Genomic DNA, 21,847 nt, shown 5'->3' with positions numbered 1-21,847 from the left:
ACAGGTGCCCCCTCCCATCCTTTCAGATGAGGAAGAACAAGGCATACTGTCATAGGAAGTTAAGGCCCCTGCCTCCAGGGCCTCCAAAGGGAACTTAAACTGGGCTCAGGAAATAGAAGACCTTAAAAAACAAGTTAGCAGCTTACTACAGGAGAACCAAAAAAATACTGAGGAAAATAATACCTTTAAAAAGAGGCTAACAACTGGAAAAAGAGGTCCAAAAAGCCAATGAGGAGGAGGAAGCTTTAAAAAGCAGAATTAGCCAAATGGAGAAGGAAGCTCACCGAACAAAATAGTTCTCTGAAAGAGAGAATTGAGTTCAGGTGTTGGGGGACAGCTCTGGACCGGGGTCCCCGTAAGGACCGTGAGACGCCTGAGGGTCCGAACCTGCTTACGTGGCAGGCTAGCTGGTCTAGCAAGCCACGAGGTACTGGGATGGCCCTGGTAACAGGCTGGCTCCACCCACGGGGAGGCACTTGGGAGGAGCTCGCCTGCCCATGGGAGGTACGGGGGAGGAGACAGGGGATAATAAAAGGGGATGACCATGAGAGCTGAGAGGGAGGAAACGGAATAAAGCTTGCTGGCTGCAACTCCTTTCGGGTGCTCTGCCTGTTTATTCCCCTTCCCCAACAGGGAGAGGGAATTCCCTCCCCCGAACCAGGAGGAGGGCCGGAGACGTACGAGGACCGGGGATAGGTAAGTAGAAGGCGAAGGCCCGGGAGTCACCCCGGGCATCCAGGGAAATGAACGACTATGAGATATATCAAGCAGTTAGAAAACAAAACCAAAAGTTTGAAAAAATAGAAGATAATGTGAAACATCTCATTAGAAAAACAAATGACCTGGAAAATAGATCCAGGAGAGACAATTTAAAAACTATGGGACTACCTGAAAGCCATGATCAAAAAAAGGGCCTAGACATTATCTTCCATGAAGTTATCAAGGAAAACTGTCCTCATATTCTAGAACCAGAGGGTAAAATAAATACTGAAAAGAATCCACGGATCACCTCCTGAAAGAGACCCAAAAAGAGAAACTCCTAGGAATATTGTGGCCAAATTTCAGAGTTCCAAGATCAAGGAGAAAATACTGCAAGCAGCTAGAAAGAAACAATTTGAGTATTATGGAAATACAATCAGGATAACACAGGATCCGGCAGTTTCAATATTAAGGGATCAAAGGGCTTAGAATAGGTTTTCCAGAAGTCAAAGGAATTGGGATTAAAACCAAGAATCACCTACACAGCAAAACTGAGTATAATATTTCAAGGGAATAAATGGTCATTTAATGATATACAGGATTTTCAAGCAAGACCAGAACCATATAGAAAATTTGATTTTCAAACACAAAATTCAAGAGAAGCTTGAAAAAGCAAACAAGAAAGAGAAATCATAAAGACTTTCTAAAGCTGAACTGTTTACATTCCTACATGGAAAGAAAATATTTATAACTCTTGAGACTTTTCTCAATATTTGGGTAGGTGGAGGGATTGTACATACACACAGACACGCACACACACACACAATACAGGCTGTGTTGAATCAGAGGAGATGATATCCACAAAAAAATATATATATAAAATAAAAATTAAGGGGTGAGGGAGGAAAATACTGGGAGGAGAAAGGGAGAAATGGAATGGGGCAGGCTATAACTCATAAAAGAGACAAAGAAAAATCTTGTTCAAAAGAGGAGAAAAGGTAGAAGGGGAGAGGGGAAAAGTGAAGCCACTCTCTCCACATGTGGCTTAAGGAGGGAATAACATACTTACTAAATTTGGTATGAAAATCTATCTTATGCTACAGGAAAGTAGGGGAGGAAGTGACAAGTGGGGTGAGGGGAACGATAGAAGGGAGGGCAAATGGGAGAAGAGAGTAAGTAGAAATAAATACTTTTGGGAAGAGACAAGGTCAAATGAGAGAACAAAAAAATAAGGGAGGGACAGGGTAGGATAGAGGGCAATATAGTTAGTATTACACAACATGATTATTATGGAAGTCTTTTACAAAATGACACATATATAGCCTGTATTGAAGTGCTTGCCTTCTCAGTGCAGATGGGTAAGGAGGGAGGGAAAGAAGGTGGAATTCAAAGTATTAGAAATGAATGTTGAGAATTATTATTTCATATAACCCAGAAATAAGAAACACAGGGAATGGGCTATAAAAATTTGTCTTGCCCTACAAGAAAAGAGAGAAGATGGGGATAAGGGAAGGATGGGGTGTGATAGAAGGGAGGGCTCATTGAGGGAAGGGGTAATCAGAATGCAAGGTATTAGGGAGTGGGGGAAGGGGAGATGGGGAGAAAAATTGGACATGTTTCAAAGTGATGTAAAAGCAATTAGTATTAAAACAATTGACTGAATTAATTACTGAGAATATATCAGAGACATCTTTAATTTGGGGAAATGAATTTTAGTCTAAGTCTCCTAGAGGCAGGTAACTTCGGGTAATATTTGGCACTGATGGAAAAGTTAAGGTTTTAATGGTAAATTTGATTTTATGATTGCCATTTAATCAGGAACTAGAACATGTATAGAAAGACATGTAAGCCCCTTAAGACTTGCCTCAAAAGATGTTCCTTAGCCAATGTGAAATTATAGTCATACTTGAAACCTGGTTATTTGAACTTGCTATTTTAAGATGCTATGGGACTATTAGGTGACTGTTCTTCTGAGTCTAACTCCAGGTATGGATAGCAAGAAAGGTGGTCTGAGCCTCCAATCCACGATGCCAGTAAGCCAGTGAGATGCTGGTATGAACTGCAAAAGGTGATCTCATGGGAAGGGTGGGAGAGTGGCTGTTCAGCCTGGCCTGAGGTAGGATTCTCCCAACTCAATTTCCCCACTGACACCTGGCAGACTCTAAGCCTCACTGAATGCAAGCTGACAGTCTACTCCTACCTGGAACTGGTATGAAGTTGGGGAGATACTGGTTCCCTGCAATGTCCCTACTCTTAGTGGCAATTTCCTATAGTCAAAAGGTTTGTAAGCTTAATACCAGATCTATTAAATTACAGATTGTTGGCAGGGAAACATCCGAGGTTAAGTCTAAAATTAAGCTATTATTTAGACCAACAACAATAAGTTAGGGTCGTTTAATTCTTCGTAATACTGTGGAGACAGGTCAAGAGCTTGTGAAGTTAGCATACATAAATATTATTTGTGTCTCAGTTGGTTAATGTTTAAAAAAAAAATTCTTTTGTGGTCCATATTATAAATGCTTTAAAAGAAATATCACCTGACCAAAAGTTGGAATTCTGTTATGTGATATGAATTGTGTTAAAAATGAAAAATAGCAAAAAAAATAGAAAAAAAAAATAACCAGTATTTAGATTCTTGTCCAAGAATAAACACTTTCATTGGTGGAACCATGAACATTTCTTTGAATAGTTCTACAATAAATCTAGATTCAACTATCAATTTCAGTCACTGTTTGAACTTTCTATATCCCCACTTCCCTAATCTATAAAATGAGGGGTTGGAGAATACAACTTCTAAGTACTTTCCAAATCTTAACTCTATAATCCAATGAAGTAAATCCTAAATATCCTGATCTATTAATACACAGAAATGTTTATTAGTTATAGTGCAGTAAAGTTTCATCTCATTCTGATATTTGCATTAACATGATTAAGTAAATTTTGGGTAAGAAAAGTGATTCACACAATGAGCCTATAGACTAACTCTGGCAGCTAACTCATGAACATTACTTATCATTTGAATTAAGCCTTAATTTACAAAAGCAAAGCAATATATTCCTAACACTGAAACAGGCAATATTGGTATTTTAGTCAAAACTGTCTTTTATTTTGAAGGAATGCCAATGATTCATAACTTATATCAGAAAGAGTACAATTAGCTGTTTTGCTATGAAGTCACTTGGTGTGGTATATGGCCAGCTAATAGCATTCAAGTAGCATTCTGCTGACTTTTACAATCAGTATTTTGTTTAAATTCACTATTTGTCCACATAAAGCACAGGCTGAAATAACTAAAGATTTCCAATTTAACTTAAATAAATATTTGATCAACAAACATATGCCAATCAATCAGTAAGTCTTTATTAAAGGCTTACTATTAGGGCACTGCACTAAGTAGTGGGGATATAAAGGAAAACCAAAAACTGTTCCTGCCCTTAAGGAGTATAAACTCTAATGTGAGAAAACAACACATGTTAATCAGAACATACAAGTTAATACATAATAGATGGATGGCAACTAGAAGGGATAGCACTAGCAGCTAGGGACTAGGATAGGCCTCCTGGAAGTGACTCTTAAAGGAATTCAGGAATTCTGAGGGTTGGAAGTTAAGAGGAAGAGCACTGCAGTAATGTGGGATAACCAGCATCAAAGGAACTGAGTTGGGAGATGGAAGGCTGAGGACAACAAGGACAACACAGCTAGACTGTAGAGTGGGAGTAGAAGGTAAGAAGATTGGAAAGGTAGAAAGAGGTCAAGTTGTGCAGAGTTTTAAAATGCCAAAGAAGGACTATATTTTGCCCTGGAAGTAATAGGGAAGCAGAGAATCTACTGGGAGAGCTGACATAGATCTATGCTTTAGGAAAATCACTTTGGCAACGGAATGGAATATAGACTGGAGTAGGAAAAGATTTGAGGCAGAGACATTAATTGAATTGCAATTGTCTAGGAGGTGAAAAGCAATGAGAGTTGACCTAGGTAGTGGCTATGTAAGTGGAGAAAAGAAGACTTGCATTAGAGATGATATAGAAGAAGAACTGACAACATCTGGAGACTGATAGGATAAGTGGGGTGAGCAAGGGGAGCTGACAAAAATAGGGAAGTTCAGAAGAGGACAGGGTTTGAGGAGAAAGATATTAGTTAGTTTTTGGACATATTGAGTTTGTTAGGAATTATGCTAGATGCTGGGAATAAAAAATAAAAATGTAACCAGTTGCTGTCCTCAAGGAGCTTGTCTTTTGGGGGAAAGGGAACAACATATACACTTAATACAAAATATACATTAAGTTTCCTGAGAGCCAGCATGTATGACAACAGAAACATTTCAAGGAATCAAATATATATTAAAAATTGACGCTGAATTTTGATTTAAAACACTTTTGCCTAAACACATAAACATGAAGAAATCAGATTAAATGACACTATAAACTTCCCATCACAAACATGTTGCTTTCATAGCTGACTCCACTTTTATATAAGCATATTTTCTTATTTGAATCTTATGAAAGGTAATTTGAACTCAACTTGACAATTAAAACCCTGAATTAATAAAGCTAAACTTGCCTTGTCATGATATAAACTTTTAAAAAAGAAGTCACAGCAAAAGTTCTAGTCAACTTTATTTTGCTAAATAAAATTTCAGTTGTTTTTCAGTAATGTCGGACTCTTCATGATGCCATTTGGGGTTTTCTTGGCAGAGATACTGGAATGGTTTTTCCATTTCCTACTCCAGTTCATTTCAGAGATGAGGAAACTGAGGCAAAGTTAAGTGACTTGCTCAGGAACACACGGCTAATAAGTACCTGAGCCAAGAACTTTATCACCCAGCTGGCTCACTTTATACTGTTTATAACATACCACTGATAACACTTCCATTTTTGCTATGCAAATGGATACTTAACAGACTCTGTTGACTATTACTTCTGAATTTTTATGGAGCCAGACACTTTTGAAAAATTTACTGAGTCCTTTAAAAAAAAAAAAAAGTCAGTGAAATAAGTCCAAAAGCAAAACTCAGTGGGGAAATACTTAAGTTTTTCCATCTATATTGCCCATTTCAGATTGGTCATCATAGTATTTCTGTCATCATCATAAAGTGTCTAGAAACACGAAACAATCATAAAATATCCAAGAGTAATACAATTAAAAGTGATCAGAGAATTAAAAAAAATCCAGGATGAGCAAATCAAGGTATGAGGCACTGATAGATAGATAGATAGATAGATAGATAGATAGATAGATAGATAGATAGATAGATAGACAGATCCCAAACCACCATGAAAAATGGATGATAAAATGTAGCATTTCTTTGGATAACGTGTCTACGTTATCTCATGTCTACATCAGACCAAAGGAACATGACATAACCAAATAAACTTCTGTTTATTTGGTCCCTCTCACTGTCATTCCATGTACTTTGTATGGTGATGTCCCACTAAAAATCAAAGAAAACTGGTGTTGATAACTACCACTATTACCATCGGAGAGTTTATTAATAAATTTAACCAAACTGTAATCTAAGCATCTTCATTGTTCTTCCTTCAAGTTTCAGTTCTTTTGTTCCTTCAGTAAAGATTTCCCGGATTTGTTCCATAATCTCTTTTCCTCTCAATTTCCTAATATAAAAATTGGTTTAAAATCCAAATGAACATGATTAGGCACTTAAAATGTCCTCCTTCCACCTAACCGAAGCCTACCCAAATAGTTAAGATTATCCCCCTGCCCCCCAGTGATAAGTAACATTGACAATTTGTTCAACAAGCACATATTAAGGGCCTAGCCGCACAAAGACAAAAAACAAAGAAATCCTGGCCCTCAAGGATTTTATATTCTATTGGGGGTGAGAGAAGGGGGAAGAGAAGACACACCCATGTGACATAAATAAAGTTAAAATAACTGACTATTCATTAGGTGTCTGAAACCAAAGGAATTCTATCTATCCTATGTTTATTCTAATCAAACCTATTAATGACTGACACATTGAAAAGTGGCTGAAGTATGCTCACTGTAGGTTGGTATAACACAAAGCTTATCTTCCTGTCTGCTGCAATTTAAAATCTCATGGACCCTAACCATTTCCTTTAACCCTACCCTCCAAGTTCTTTTCCCCAGGGCCTCTCAGCATCTATCTATAAAGCTCTAGGTAGGTCTAGTTACTGGGACTGATAAGTGTTTTCCAGACATCCAGATCCAAAGGGTAGTAAATTGAGTGGAGGATCTGCATGCTCAATTACCGCTGTTTAGAAAACTGATTTACAGATTATCAATAAATTCCATAACTGGATCAACTCAATGTGAAATTCTACCTCTATGTCCTGTAATTCCAGATTTGAATGCTGACCAGCTTTCAGGAAAAGTGTGGTTCACACATCCTGCTTTATTTGAGAAAGCTAAGTTGACCACCTTGTCACTGAGCAAGAATCTCTTCTGCAACATCCCAGAACAGTTGTTATCCAGCCTTTGACTGAGTACTTGGAAAACTGGAGGTACTGTTCAGTCATTTCAGTTGTGTCCAACTCTTCATGACCTCATTTGGCATTTTCTTGACAAAGGTAATGGAATAATTTGCCATTTCCTTCTCTAGTTCATTTTACAGATGAGAAACAGAGGCAAATAGGGTTAGGTAACTTTCCCAGGGTCCAACAGTAAGTGTCTGAGGCCAGATTTGAACTTAGGGAGATGAGTCTTCCTGACTTCAAACCTGGCACTCTATCCACTGTGCCAACTAGCTGCTTACAAAACTTACCTAGTACTTATCAGCAGCATTCACCTGACTCTTAACATACAGCCTAGTATATTTCCATGGGGTCAATCTTTCTGTCTTCAACTAGGCTGTATTCACCATGAAGGTAGGGACTCTGCCTTGTATTTCTTTATATTCTCATAAATGCTCAAAAATACTTAATGATCTAATAGTAAAATAATTAGGTTAATCAAGTTCTAGTGAGTCTGGAAATTTAATTATTTTATTTGTACCTTTAATTTGTTATTGTTCAGTTGTTTCAGTAGTGTCCGACTCTTCATAACCCTATTTGGGGTTTTCCTGGCAGTGATACTGGAGTGATTTGCCATTTCCTTCTCCTGCTCATTTTACAGATGAGGAAACTGAGTTAAACAGGGTTAAATGACTTGCCCAGGGTCACACAGCTAGTAAGTGTCTTTGAACTCGGGATGATGAGTTTTCCTGACTCCAGGCCCAGCACCTTATCTATCTATTGTGCCATTGCCATCTAGCTAACATTTCTAAATATTAAAATTTAATTTTGTAGCTGTTTTGATCATTATCTAAATTCATATATGTAGAACCATAAGACAAAAGTATAATAAGCAATAAACATAATAATGATTTGTGATGGGTTTACAATACCTTTTGTCTTATGGAAGGATCTAAGCTTATAAGTTACCCTTCAAAATGAGAACATATATTCTATAAACATTAAAACAAAAAAGTTAATCAAATTTAAAGGTTTAAAGGAGCACTAAAAAAATTTTAGTTTAGCCAAGAACTCCTCTGACCTACCCTGCCTTCAACATTGTAGAGAAGCAAAATGTTAGAAAATATCCAGTAGCTATTCTTTATTTTATATATAACAGCAATTCAAAAATCTAAGATTACAAAAGGGTTAGAAATATAAATTTAACCCTATTTTTAAAAAGTGATTTTTAATACAAGTAATTTTACAGTGGTCTAAAAGACTAGAAAGACATATGGTCTTTAAAAAGATTAACTTTACCTCCTCTTACAAATCCATTGGTAGCTATTGCTGAAGTAGACAATCCTGTGATGGTGGTGACAACAGTGGCCATTGCTATAACAAGAACTGACAGACCTTTGAAGGAAAAGAAACAGATGTTTTAATAGTTAATAAAAACTGTTTTAAAATAGAGAAAACACATATAAATCACACTTCTGGGATATTACATCTAGAATTTCTTATCTATTGAGTCAATTAGAGACAATATGGTACAGATGAAAGAGATTTATTCCTGTAGTCTGTCCAGGTCAATCTCTGCCTTTCCCTATCTATGTCACTTTGAGCAAGTTACAACTGTGTGTCAGTTTGGTCACCTATAAAATGGAGAAAACTGTACTTGCTTCTACCTACTTCACAGGGTTGTTTGTAGGAAAAGTATTCTGTAAATCACAAAGCTCTATAAACATAATACAAATTAAAGCCTCCAATTAACTTCATAACTAAAAATAGATTTTAGAAAACTACCCTTATGAGGATGAAGACGTCATAGGATCACTACTGGAACACTGACATAAAGGAGAATATTGTTCACAATGCCTGTGTTTCTTCTTAATCTTATGTCATAATGCAAAACAAAGTACTGTTGAACATGCACCACCATTCTTCCATGGTACCTAAATAATTCCCAGCTAAATAAAACAGCTTAAAGGTGTACCTACCTATCCCAGCCTGACCTACAATCCAAGACAGTCTGATGAAGAGCATCACACCCCAAATGTTTAACATACATCGTACCTGGAAAAGGAATAACACACAGATGGGATTTAAAACACAGTGAAAAACTAATATCTAATGGCAGTTTCATAAACAATTGCTATAAAGCTACAGTTTTAGTCAAGAGATTAAACATAATACAATAAAAGCTTAGGACAGATAAGAAGGAAAAATCTAGGAATCCAAGAAATGAAAACAAAAGACAAATGCCTTTCACCAACATCTGACACTATCAGAGGCCACAAGCCAAGAACAAGACACTAGGAATATTCTGAAGATCTTTATGATATTGCCTCTCTAAAAACTGTTCAATCAAATTCTATTTTTCTCATTCCTTTACTTTACACAGATTTCAACTTCTATAGATGACATTTAACCATTACTTTCCAAACATAAGATTATAAACCTGACATAATCCTTTTCAAGAAGCCTTTTTAAAAAATGATTTTTGAAGCCAAGTATGTAAGATACAAGGGTAGGCAAAGTAACATTACCCAGTACCACTTCATATCTAATCAAATCTAACACATCCCCTACTAACACCCATGTGCCCCTTCTTGGAATCTTCTCTTCTCCAGACTAAACATGTCTAGTTCTTTCAACTGATTCATATCTGACAGGGACTTCAGGAGCTTAAGAGGGCCTTATAGCCCCCAGCTACCACTGTGGATACTCTCCAGCTTACTAATGGTCTTTTTAAAACTCTGGCAACCAGAAGTGAACACAGTACTGAAGATGAGGACTGCCAAGGGAAAAGGAGAATGGAACTAGTTTACCTCCCTATTCCTAGAAGCTATGACCCAAGGTCACCGCCACATCACACTGTCAACTCATATTGAGTTTGCAGCCCTCTATAATCTCCAGATCTCTTTTACAGCAATGGCTATCTAACCACACACTTCCACATCTTGTATTTGTGAAGTTGATCTTTCGTACCCAAACATAAGAATTAACATGTATCCCTATTTAATTTCACTTTATTAGATTCAGCCCAATGCCCTAGGGACTGTAATCATCATTTTGGATTCTGGCTCTTTCATGTACTGTGGTAGTCATCCCTCTAGCCTTGTGTCTGGATCTGCAAATTTGATGAGCATGTCATCTATCTATGACTTTGTCCAAGCTGCTAATAAAAACATTAACTAGAACAGAGCTAAACACACATCCCAGGTTACTCCTTAACTAAGCCCTCCTTCCACAAGGACACTAAGTCATCTCATTAGCAATATACTCAATCTCACAACCAGATTCCCAGCTAGATAATGCAGATGTCCTTCTCAGAAGGACACGTATTCAACTCTACTATGCCAATTCTCTCTAGAGACCTTGTTCCTAACAAAAAGGGACAAATTAATCCTCCATTGTTTGCTACTTAGGGGAAGTTGAAAAGGATTATTTTTTTCCTTCATTCAAACTCTGATAAACTATTATTATTAACTCTGCAACTTCCCAACAATTGCCCCTAAAAGAAGGCACCAACTCTGTACCTCATATTACTCTTTTTTGACTTTATGGTTCCTATTAGCCTGACACCCTCATTCCCAGCTTTCATAAGGAAAATAGGCAAAATGTGTAAAAATCACAAATTCAACTTCTAAGTGCACATAAGATCCTAACTGATCTAAGTTGACTGTTAAATACATTTTACCATCAATTCAAGAGGCGTTTATTAAGCACCCATCACATGTAAAGTACTGCACTATGGCAAACCTTGAAAGTGTCTGCGTGCGCGCATGCGTGCACGCACACACACACACACACACACACACACACACACACACACACACACACACACACACACACACACACACAAACTGTCCCTGCCCTACTGGGGGAGCATATCACGTACACAGACAGATAAGTAAACACAATGTACATACAAAGCTGACAATTTCGAGGGACAGAAAATACTAAACAACCAACTGGGTAAGGTGGGAATCAGGAAATGCTACAGAAGGGTTTTAGATGAAGAGGAAAACAGAGAAAAGACAAGGAGGCAGGAGATGGCATGTTATATAGAAAAACCCACTTGGGCCAAAATGAAGTCATGTGAAACAAGATCAGAAAAACAGGTGGGAGCAATAGAAGTGATGGCTTTCAATGTCAGTAAAGACATGGAATGTGACTCAGGCAGTAAACTGGCACATTGAATAACAATTTGTACATTGTTTTCAACACTTTTTATTTTTTATCTGAACCTGTGATTTCATTGATGTAGGGAAACCACTAGTGCATCAGTTCCCTCCACCTGATGCATGTCACCAACTATTTAGAGCTTACAGTCTTAGAGAGATGCCTGGAACTGACAGAGAGGTTAAGTGCTTACCCAAGCTAATATGTCTGAAGCCGACTTGAACTCAAGTCTTCCTGACCATTTGTTGACTGTACTAAACTACCTCTCCACTTTTACAAAGTAGGTACTTAAACACTGAATGAGCTGATTACATTAGTGATAGAAACATCTGTTTGGTCTTATAATCTATTAATAACAAATAGAAAAGACTGCCTAGGTACAAGTTAATATCATCTTTTCCTAAAGGATTTAAGAGAATTCAGCGGGGAAAACCATGAACTTTCTTGAGAACCCATTGATATACATAAATAATACTCTACAAATAACTAAAATTCAATTAAACAATTAGACAAAAATTAATAAAGCACCTACTATATCCATGAAATTGTTAGGTTCCTGGGAATACAAAAACATAAATAAAATAGCTCTTGAGAAAGAAGCTCGTATCCTATGATGGAATACAATAGGTATGCAAAAAAGTAAATAAAAATACTGAACACACAATCATAAAGTAATGCAAAATAACTTCAAAAGGGAGAGAGAGCTAATAAGTGGAGGGAATCAAGAAAAGCCTTACATAAGAAGCACCCAAACTGTGCTTTATGGGAAGCTACCCTGGTGAGTATAAAAATGTCTATATACTTACTAGAACACCCTTTATCCAGCCAAACTTCACCACACCTTTACTTTCTGCAGTGTAAGTGACTACAGCCTCTCTGGTTGGAGTACTTTCTTCTCCATTTGCAAAACCATCCTCAAAAGGTTCCTGGTTAGAACAAAAAGAAAGAAATTTTAAATTTATGGATTATTCAAGAATATTTTTCAAAAGATGATTTCAGATAGAGAATTTAATTTTTAATTGAGACTATATATTTTTAAGTTACCCAATTGCCATCAACATGGAGAAATTTTAGGACAATGCTTTAAACAAAGGCGTTCAATAAATACTTGTTAACAAAAGACCCAGTCTTTTTAAAAAAAGACACTTTGGAGAGCTTAACGAAGAAAAGCCATATTAAAACAAAGGCCTCCCATAGCCTGTTATTTTGAAAATGGAAAAAAACCTGACTATTTTTTCTTTCGTTTTCTTTTTAAACCAATAAGAGTGTGATAGTGTCAGAGTAATATTTGCCAATGTCTAGGCTAGTTAATTCGGCAAGTTCAATACATGATTATTTTCTGTGTTTAATAAGAATGTATGTGTAGAACTCATATAAGATTGCATGTCATCTTGGGGAGGGAGGGGGAGAAAATTTGAGACCTAGGGAAGTGAATATAGAAAATTGAAAGCAAATAAATAAATAAATAAATAAACCCCCACATGATTATTTCCTTTTTGTAGTCACTCCTTTGGGAAGCTCATCTAATCTTACCAACCATGTTTAAGTTACCAACCATGTTTAAACAGGTGTCTTCCAAATGTGTATCCCTAACACAACCTGTGACCTGCCCTCCAGTCTTACACATCTACAGTACTTGGATATGGGGTTCCAATCCTGGAAATCTTCTCATGATAAAATATTAAGTTCTCTAACTTCCTCCCCGCTCCCCAAACTGGCATGCATTATGTATCAGGCACACTATTTTCCCTAAAATTTTCAAAAGTTTATATAAACCTGTCCCTCTACTGCCTCTGTAAGTGACCCAATTCTGTCAATTCCTTGAAGTTTCTGGATTCTAGATGATACCAGAATGCAGAGTTCCTCCTAAGAATCTATTCCCATTTGCAGCAGCTCTAGATAACAAAAGAAAACTGAATTGATCCTAAAATGTGTTGGCCTGCTAAGTCTCCTTGGGGCAATGACTATTTGGCAGGCCTCAGGATATATACAAATAACCAAATAGGACCAATCTTCAGTCTGTGAAATCTGATTTCAACTCAAAGTCATGGGAATACAACTCAAACGTTTAATGGGCAACTTCTTGTTGTTGTATTTGTCCTTTGTTCTCGAAGAGGACCATGACATCGAGATGATGACATGACTTGCACTTGACTTTGATTTGTGTGAGGGAGGCTGAAGATTTGGAGCAATCTTGAGAATGGGCAACTGATGCTTATTTGAACATGGTCTTCTTTATGTAAACAATCATATTAACCATCTCAACCAACTCGTCTCCTTACCTATATCTAATATCTATATCTATACACACACACACACACGCATATATCATGGATGACATAGGAGAAAGAAGAAACTGAAAGCTATGTTTCAGAAATCCTAATGTCCAAGGCATTCAAACACCCCAAAAGAATCAAATTATCTAACCTTAACCACCCCCCGTTGGTGCTGAGATTGTTTTGTTTTGTCTTAGTTAATTGCTCTTTAAAAGGGGGACAAATTTGAAAGAAAAACTCCTCAATGCCTTCCTTGTGAACAACTATCAATGTTATAAGTGCAAGAGTACAGTCTAGAATCCATATTTATACTATAAAAGCATAGCTTCTAAATCTCAAAAATTTCAGATTCTAAAGACTACATCTAAGTCAAAGTACTCTGACTTGACTAGACTTTAATAATACTGCAGCTAAGGCAGTTTTTAAGAAAATTGCTTTTTTTTAAACGAGGTCTTATTTTCATAGCTTTCTATAAAGGTAAATGATATAATGAAAAGGAGCTCTGCTTTTTCATTTTCAAATGCAAATATTAGTACAGCCTCAGAGAATGAGTTGTTCTGAACAGCTTTAATTCCACAAAAACTTTGTTAACCATTTTGGCTATCAGTCTTTCAGAAATACATTGCACACTTTTCTGTCTTCTTACAGCACAGAATAAAATTTAAGCTTTTCTTGATGATCCAAGATCACAATTATGTATATCAACCATAATATACAGTAGTATCAGTTCAAGTATGTCAAACTGTACTCAACTAAGCTCAATAATCCCAAACTACTGTGCTTTGAGTTATGTCTGTTTTTATAGTCATATATTCCTTACATCTTCAGGGCTATCATTTCTCCCTACTATCAGGACACGAGTTGGGAGGTCATCTTTCCTATTTTAATATACATCAAAGGGGTTTGTAAATCATGCATTTCATAAACATATGTAAAGGAAGCATAAACTGGCTAAGTGAGAGTTAAGGGGTTTGTCTTTCTAGTACATGAGCTTCTTCAGAGCATGGACTTTCACATTCATCCTCATTCCACTTTCCTGGTTCTCAGCTACATTTGAGGTAAGATGGTCAAGGCAGGTGACTCACAGGTTGGCAAGGTGAATGAAAAGATCCCATTAAAGCCAAAATCTTAAACAAATGTTTGAAAGGACGTTTAGTATATAAATTTTGGTTTATAAACCAGTAAATCTGTCCTAATGATGTGAACCACATAATACAACTTGTTCTGGAGAAAAGATAGAATCAGAATAACTTTAATTTATTAATTCATAACTGAATTAATGATGATCAGCACTATTTATTTTGTTATGCCTTAAAACTTAAGATCATCCAAAATAGTTTACATGTGCTACAACTGCACAATAAACAGATTTTTGGATACTTATTACCTCTATGAAAAGAAAATCAAGGCATATGTACAGATTTACTAATAAGCTATTGTTGTCAGTGCTCACCATATAAGAGGGTGCCTTTTTAGCAATGCAGAAACAACAAGGAGGCATTTTAAAATTTCTACTGTAGGTGTGTGTTGGAATTCCACTTCTGAGTTAAAGATCTGCAAGTAATCTTAAACTTGACTGTCACCTAGCCTATGGAAAATTATTTAGATAATAAAATTAAATTTTCTTCTATCATTTTTAATATGGAGATTTTAAAAATCAGGATTCCTACTACAAAATAACAAAAATAAAAGATCAAATTTCCCCACTATTTCTACGAGCAGAATATGGATCAAGAAAGTAAGACGAAAGTTTATCCAAACTAAAATAACCCTAAAAATCTTCATTTCTCTTTTCCAGCTTCCCATGAAGGTCAGAAATAAGAGGGCTCATATCCCTTTCCAGAGTTAAAAAAAAAAAAAAAACCACGACAAAAGTAAGTGTTAAGGGGGAAAGTTGTTATTGACATAGGAAGGCTTCCTAGTGAAGATGACATTTGAATTGGGCTTTGAAATGTGGGTAGGAATTCAGAAAGGTCCAAGAGGGAAGAGAAGCATTCCAGGCACCAAGACCATCCTGAGGAAAAGCAGAGAAGCCCAAGGATGCATGGAACATTCAGAGAACAGAAATCAGTTTGCCTGGAGCCACAGGTGCATGGAGGGTAGTATTTTTGAGAATGTTGGAAAGAGTGATGCTAGATTACAGATTGCTTTTAAAATCAGGCAAAAGAAACTTCAGAACTTTATTTCATGTGCAATCAGAAAACATTAAATATTTTTGAGCAGCAAGAACAGAATGTGTTGACAGCAGATGGTAGGAAAGTGGGGAGGTCTTTTTGAGATGGTTTCTCAGTTGGTCCATAAACATTAAGTGTGTGCCACAGGTATTGTGCTAAACACTGGGGATACAAAAAAAGGCAAAAGACAATCTCTGCCCTCAAGGAGCTCAGAGCATAATACTGATGGAGACCACAAGCAAACAACTATGTACAAACATGCTATGTACAAGATAAAGAAATAATTAACAGAGGGAAGACCCTAGAATTAAGAGGGGTTGGGAATCACTTTTTGTAGAAGATGGGATTTTAACTGAGACTTAGAGGAACCCAGGGAGGTCAGTAGGCAGAATGAATGAGGGAGAGAGAGTACTCCAGACATGGGGGACAATCAGAGGAAATGTCCAAAGCTGAGAGATGGGATGCACTGGTGTAACTGAATCACAGTATCTGTCAGGGAGTAAAGCACATGAAGACTGGAAAAGTAAGAGGGGGCTAGGTTACGAAGGACTTTAAAGGTCAGATAGAACATTTTGTATCAATAGGAGCTACTGAAGTTTACCGGATAGGGAGTTTGGTGGTGACATGGTCAAACCTCAGCTTTAGGAAAATTATTTTGGTGGTGGAATGGAAGACTGACTGGAGTCAGGAGGGGTCTGAGGCAGGCAGACCCACCAGCAGGTTATTATTAACTCTGCAACTCCTCTACCAATTGCCCCTAAAAGTGAGGGAGGACTAGGAAGCAAAGCTCAAGCTGTGTTCCTTGCCTTACTCTTTTGGATTCCAGGGTTTCCATCAGTTGCCAATCACATTCTCAACTTTTGTAGGTGGAATAGGCAAAATGTATAAAAATTGCAAATTCAACTTCCAAGTGCACGTAAGAGTCTAGGTATGAAGTGATGAAGGACTGCACCAGAATGGTGGCAGTGTCAGAGAAGAGAAAAGATACCGCAAAGCTGAAACTGAGAGGCTTTGGCAACTGATTCGGTGCGTGTGCGTGCGTGTGTGTATGTGTTTGTTCAAAGACACTTAAGAGTAGAGGAAGACACTTGGCTTGTAAGCTCAAGGGAATGGGAGAATACTATTTCCCTTTACAGTGACAGGAAAAGGGAATAGGGGTAAAGATGATGAGTTCTGTTTTAAATATGATGAGTTTAAGATGTCTACTGGACATCCAGTTCAAGATGTCTGAAATACACTTTGGAGATACAAGATTGCAGGTCTACCTATCCAGCAGAAGGAAAGGATAGGGAGATTTGAGAAATACTGGCACACAGATAGTAATTAAATTCATCAGAGCTGATGAAATCATCAAATGAAGTAGTACAGGGGGAGAAGACAAGATCCCTGAGGAACACCTATAGTTAGAGGGCATGATCTGGAGAGGATCCAGTAAAGGAAACTGAGAAGGAACTGATAGCAAAGACAAGAACCATGAAAGAGTAGTATCTGAAACCCTAGGGAGAAGAGAATATCAAGAAGGAGAGGGTGAACAATAATGCCAAAGGTTGCAAAGGGGTTGAGGAGAATGAAGGTTGAGAAAAGGTCACTGCATTTGGCAAATCCAAATCCTCCCTGAATATGTGTAGTCCTAAAGATCTGAAGGGATTCTCAGTTAGGCTATAGGTTACACACAGTTAAGCACTGTCAAAATGGAAAGCCAGATCTGTTTCTATGCATGGCTAGTTAAGAATCGACTCCAGAATTTTATAAGGATTCTAAAATTGTCAGATTTCATAGTATGAAACCATTTACAAATGGTATTTCAAAATGTCTTACCAACCTCACAATGAGAAAGATACGTAAGTATACTTAGCATATTACCAAATTTTTTATAATTTTATAATATGAAAGGCCACACACAGATAGATTCGTCTGAATGGCACAAAGATAGTAGTACTCCCCTAAATATTAAAAACAGAAGAAAGCCTCAAGCCCTTTAAGAAGATCCTCTACAAAGTATTTATGGAAGAATACCGACATGAACCCCACAGGATGAGTCTCAGGAGTTTCAACCTATATCAGTAGAGGAACTAACCACAAGGATGAGAGAATGACTCCAGCAAATCTCACAAAAACCTTTTTGTTCCCAAATGATTTAAATTCCATTGAATTATTCTGATTACCATATTTCTCATTGTTTTACATCCAAAAGAGAAAAGAAAATTGTCAGTGAGCTACAACTATGGCCTTTTCCTTTAAATTTGAGGAGGCAAATAATTACCAAGTTCCTAGGAATTTCAGTAATTGAGAGCTTCAGATGCATTATCAAATACATATCTGGCAGAATAATGAAGAAAAAAAGCAAAATGATGTGGAAAACCAAAAAAAATTTTCCTAAAATTTAAACTCCTTCATGTTTTATATAATTTGCATCATCAAAACCACCACCATTATCAACACCTGACATTCATACAGCACTTTATATCTTATTTGAAAATCACAACAACTCTGAGATAAGAACTACAGGTTATTATTTAAATTTTACGAATCAAGATACTGAAGCATGTCAGGGGTATGTAGAAACCAAGTCTCTTCTGGACTCTGAGGTCAGCACCCTATCTACTAGGTTAAAATAAAATGCTTTTTAAGTAGACTGTCACTTCAAGCTCTCTTTTTACTTTCTATATGTCCATATGTTTGAAGATTGAAACCAAAAAACTACACGATCTGATTTGAAGAAAAACCAATATGATCATAATCATAATTTATGAAATCATCCTATCTGTAGGAATGTCTGTGTCAATATTTCTAACATCCTTTTTGGCAATCATATTCTCAAATTGGAGATCATTTTTACATAGGTAATAAGTTAAATATTTCTTTAAAAGTTCACATAGCCTCATTAAGTACTACTGTCTCTTAAGCAAATGTGTTTTTCTTAGCAAGTGAGGTTCAATCCACCCTAATATTGTACTGGCCAAATAAATGCTCAATATCCTGAAAACCACTGGTTGGGAAATTAAGTAAAATTAGAACTCAATTCCGATCTTCTTTCCTTTCTCAGCTATGCTCTGACTCATCAGCCTGACACCACAACTCAGTTGTCTTCATCCCTCCATCACACTAGCCCCCTTCTCCCATTGGTGAATACCTTTTGCTGGTGCTTTAGTCCCTTCCTAGCTTTGCTAAGACTTCACCAGACTCTTCATGCCCCAGGAAGGTTGCCATTCTCCGGTCCTCTTTTTTTGCTTTCTTTTATGTTTTGTCTTCCCCCGTTAGAACAGAAATTCCTTGAGGGCAGGGACTTTCTTTTGCTTTTATTAGCATCTTAGCACTTAGCATGATTGCACAAAATGACTGCAGCCTGACTGATTATACCCCCCCTTCTAGATATTCTCTCCTCTCAAGGTTGTTATGACATTGCTTTCTCTCTCTTGGTTCTTCTTCCTATCAACTGGACCACATCTTTTCAATCTCCACTACTGGATCTTCAAACAGATTATACTCACTAACTGTGGGAATTCCTCAAAAATCTGTCCTAGACCCTTCTTCTCTTTTCCCTCTATTCAATTATCATTTCTGTGTTCATGGTTTTCAAATCTACTTCTCTCTCCTAACCTCCAAACTTACATCTCCAAATACCTGTAAGACATTTTGAACTAGATGTTCCATAGATATCTTAAACTCAACATGTCCAAAACTGAACTCACAGTTCTTCCAAACTTCCCTATTACTACTGATGGCACCATTATCCCTTTTGGTCCCCCAGGCTCCTAGTCTTAATGTTATCCTTGACTCCTTCTTCTTCCCCTCTATATCCAATCTGTTGCTAAGGCCTGTTGATTTCACCTTAGCAACACCTTTTGATTATGCTCCTTTCTCTCCTGCTATCACCAGCAGGCCTTTCATCTCCCTCATGCCTGGACTATTTTAACAATCTGCTGGTGGGTTACACCAGCCAGAAGTTTCCAGTCCAACCACTGAAGTTATTTTCATAAAGTTCAGGTCAGACTATACTCTCAAATTCCAACAGTTTCTTGTATCTTCCAGAATCAAATATAAAATCCTGTTTTTGGAATTCAAAGTCCTTCACAAACCTAGCCCTCCTCATACTCCCCCTTCCTCCTTACAATCTACCCCATTCTCTTTGATGTGGCGATCCTGGCGACCTTGTCGTTCCTAGGAACAAAACACTATCTCGTAACTATAGGCATTTTCACTAACTGTCCTTCACACATGGAATGTTATTCCTCATCTCCATCTGCTGGCCTCATTCAAAATCCCAAGTAAATTCCTCTTAATTCTAGTACCTTCTCTCTGTTGATTATTTCCTATTTATCCCCCAGCTTGTTTATATAAAGCTTCTTGTTTGTACACAATATTACGTTAAACTGTGAGTTCCTTGAGTCTGGGATCTTCTTTTATCTTTCTTTGTATTATGAAGTGCTTAGAGTAGAGGGACACAGTAGGCTCTTAAAGTTTACTGATCCACAAATGCTTGTTGTATGAAATCTCTGAACAGTTTTCATAATAATTCTTACTTTGAGGCACAATTTCCTCATTTATAAAAATGAAGACAATCAACCCTTTAACACTGCTCACCTCACAGAGTTCTTTAATGAGAATGTACAAATCAAAGTTAGGGAAACAAACCCGTCATTTCACTGGTATTGAGAACTACCTTTAAGTCACTGTCTTAGGGAGCTACCCTAGGCACCAAAAGGGTAAGTGACTAACCCAATTCAAATAGGCAGTATATTTAACAGGTGGGACTTGAACCCACCTGTTAAAAGGTCTTTGTAACTAGGGCCACTTAAAAATTGCTGCAGGAAGTAGGTACTTCTTGCATCTTTCTCAATATGTTTTCAGTTCTCCCCTACAACCTTTCCAAGTAATCAAAATGAACAATTCTTATTGCCAAAGCCACCCATTAAGAAATGTGTCCTTTAGCAATTCCTTAAGCCTTTAGAATCTGTCTGTATCTGTCACTGAGAAAAAAAAATACAACATGGCTTTAAGGATATTTAAGCTAAGATAATCAGAACTTATAAAACAAACCCATAACTGTGAAAGAAGATAGTTTAGAGAACCTACTATTTTAGAAATGGAGGACCTTTAGCTCTAAGGGACACCTTCCCACCTTTCAGAGATCAATCTAAATAAAATTTAGTAAGTACCTACTAAGTGGTAGACATTATGCCAAGCATCAGGGACAAAAAGATAAAAATGCAAGTCCCTTTCTTCAAGGAGCTTATGTTTACAGAGGGAGACAATACACATATATAAAATATGAACAGAATAAATATATACACATAAATAAATACAAGGGAAATTTGGAGAGAAGCATTAGTGGCTTAAAGAAATTCATGACTTTTATCTTCTAAGTAAAAGACTAAACTTAAAAACACTCATGCTTGCAATTTTCTAAGCAGAAATAAAATCTGTTATCTTTAGCCTACTTTAAAAAATCAAGAAATTATATTTGCAGGGTGAAGAGATGAATTATAAGGTCTGTGAAATCAGTGACTTTTCTCTGCTTGTTAAAATGCTTCAACACTTCTGTTATTAAGTGATAAAACGTTCAACAACAAAGAGGCTAATTCTTCACTGAGAAAAGTTATTAAATGAAAAAAATGAAGTTTGTATATAAAGTTTAAATTTTAATTTTAAAATAGTCCTAGGGTAGCTAGGTAGTGCAGTGCATAGAGTACCAGTCCTGGAATCAGGAAGACCTTCATTCAAATTCAGCCTCAGACACTTGACCTTGGACAAGTCACTTAACCCCAACTGCTGCCTTCCCCCTCAAAAAAAAAAAAAAGTCCTAACATGTCTGACTCTTTATATTCTAGTCTATCCCAAAATGTTTGAGCCACAGATATCCACTTACTCTGCCACATGATGACAGTCTTTGAAAATTGTACTAAAGGTTTTCCATTTTATGTGGTCTGTTAAATGAACATCTGAATTCTGACAAGCTAGTGTATTTATCTTTTTGTAGAGTAAAGTAAATTATTTTACCACACACTAAGTTAAAATGTTTAAGCTTAAAAGAACTTGACAGCTAATAAAAATGACAGGTACATACTAAGTATCTATTACTTATTACTGAGGAAATGTC

General features: G+C 36.9%; 1 protein-coding gene across 1 annotated transcript in view; it reads right to left on the bottom strand.

The window, feature by feature from the left end:
• Nucleotides 1-21,847, bottom strand: part of SLC12A2 (solute carrier family 12 member 2) — a 134,862-nt gene that overhangs the window by 75,561 nt on the left and 37,454 nt on the right. The window contains exons 2-4 of the mRNA XM_072597420.1: nucleotides 12,104-12,223; nucleotides 9,110-9,185; nucleotides 8,430-8,525 (exon numbers count right to left, since the gene is read on the bottom strand). Coding sequence (XP_072453521.1) covers nucleotides 8,430-8,525; nucleotides 9,110-9,185; nucleotides 12,104-12,223 — 292 coding nt within the window. The remainder of the gene's footprint in view (nucleotides 1-8,429; nucleotides 8,526-9,109; nucleotides 9,186-12,103; nucleotides 12,224-21,847) is intronic.

This window comes from Notamacropus eugenii, chromosome 3 (assembly GCF_028372415.1).
Source record: "Notamacropus eugenii isolate mMacEug1 chromosome 3, mMacEug1.pri_v2, whole genome shotgun sequence".
In the NCBI taxonomy this organism is placed as follows: domain Eukaryota; kingdom Metazoa; phylum Chordata; class Mammalia; order Diprotodontia; family Macropodidae; genus Notamacropus; species Notamacropus eugenii.
Note: the sequence above shows the minus strand (reverse complement) of the source record. Positions and strands in the feature narration are given on the sequence as shown.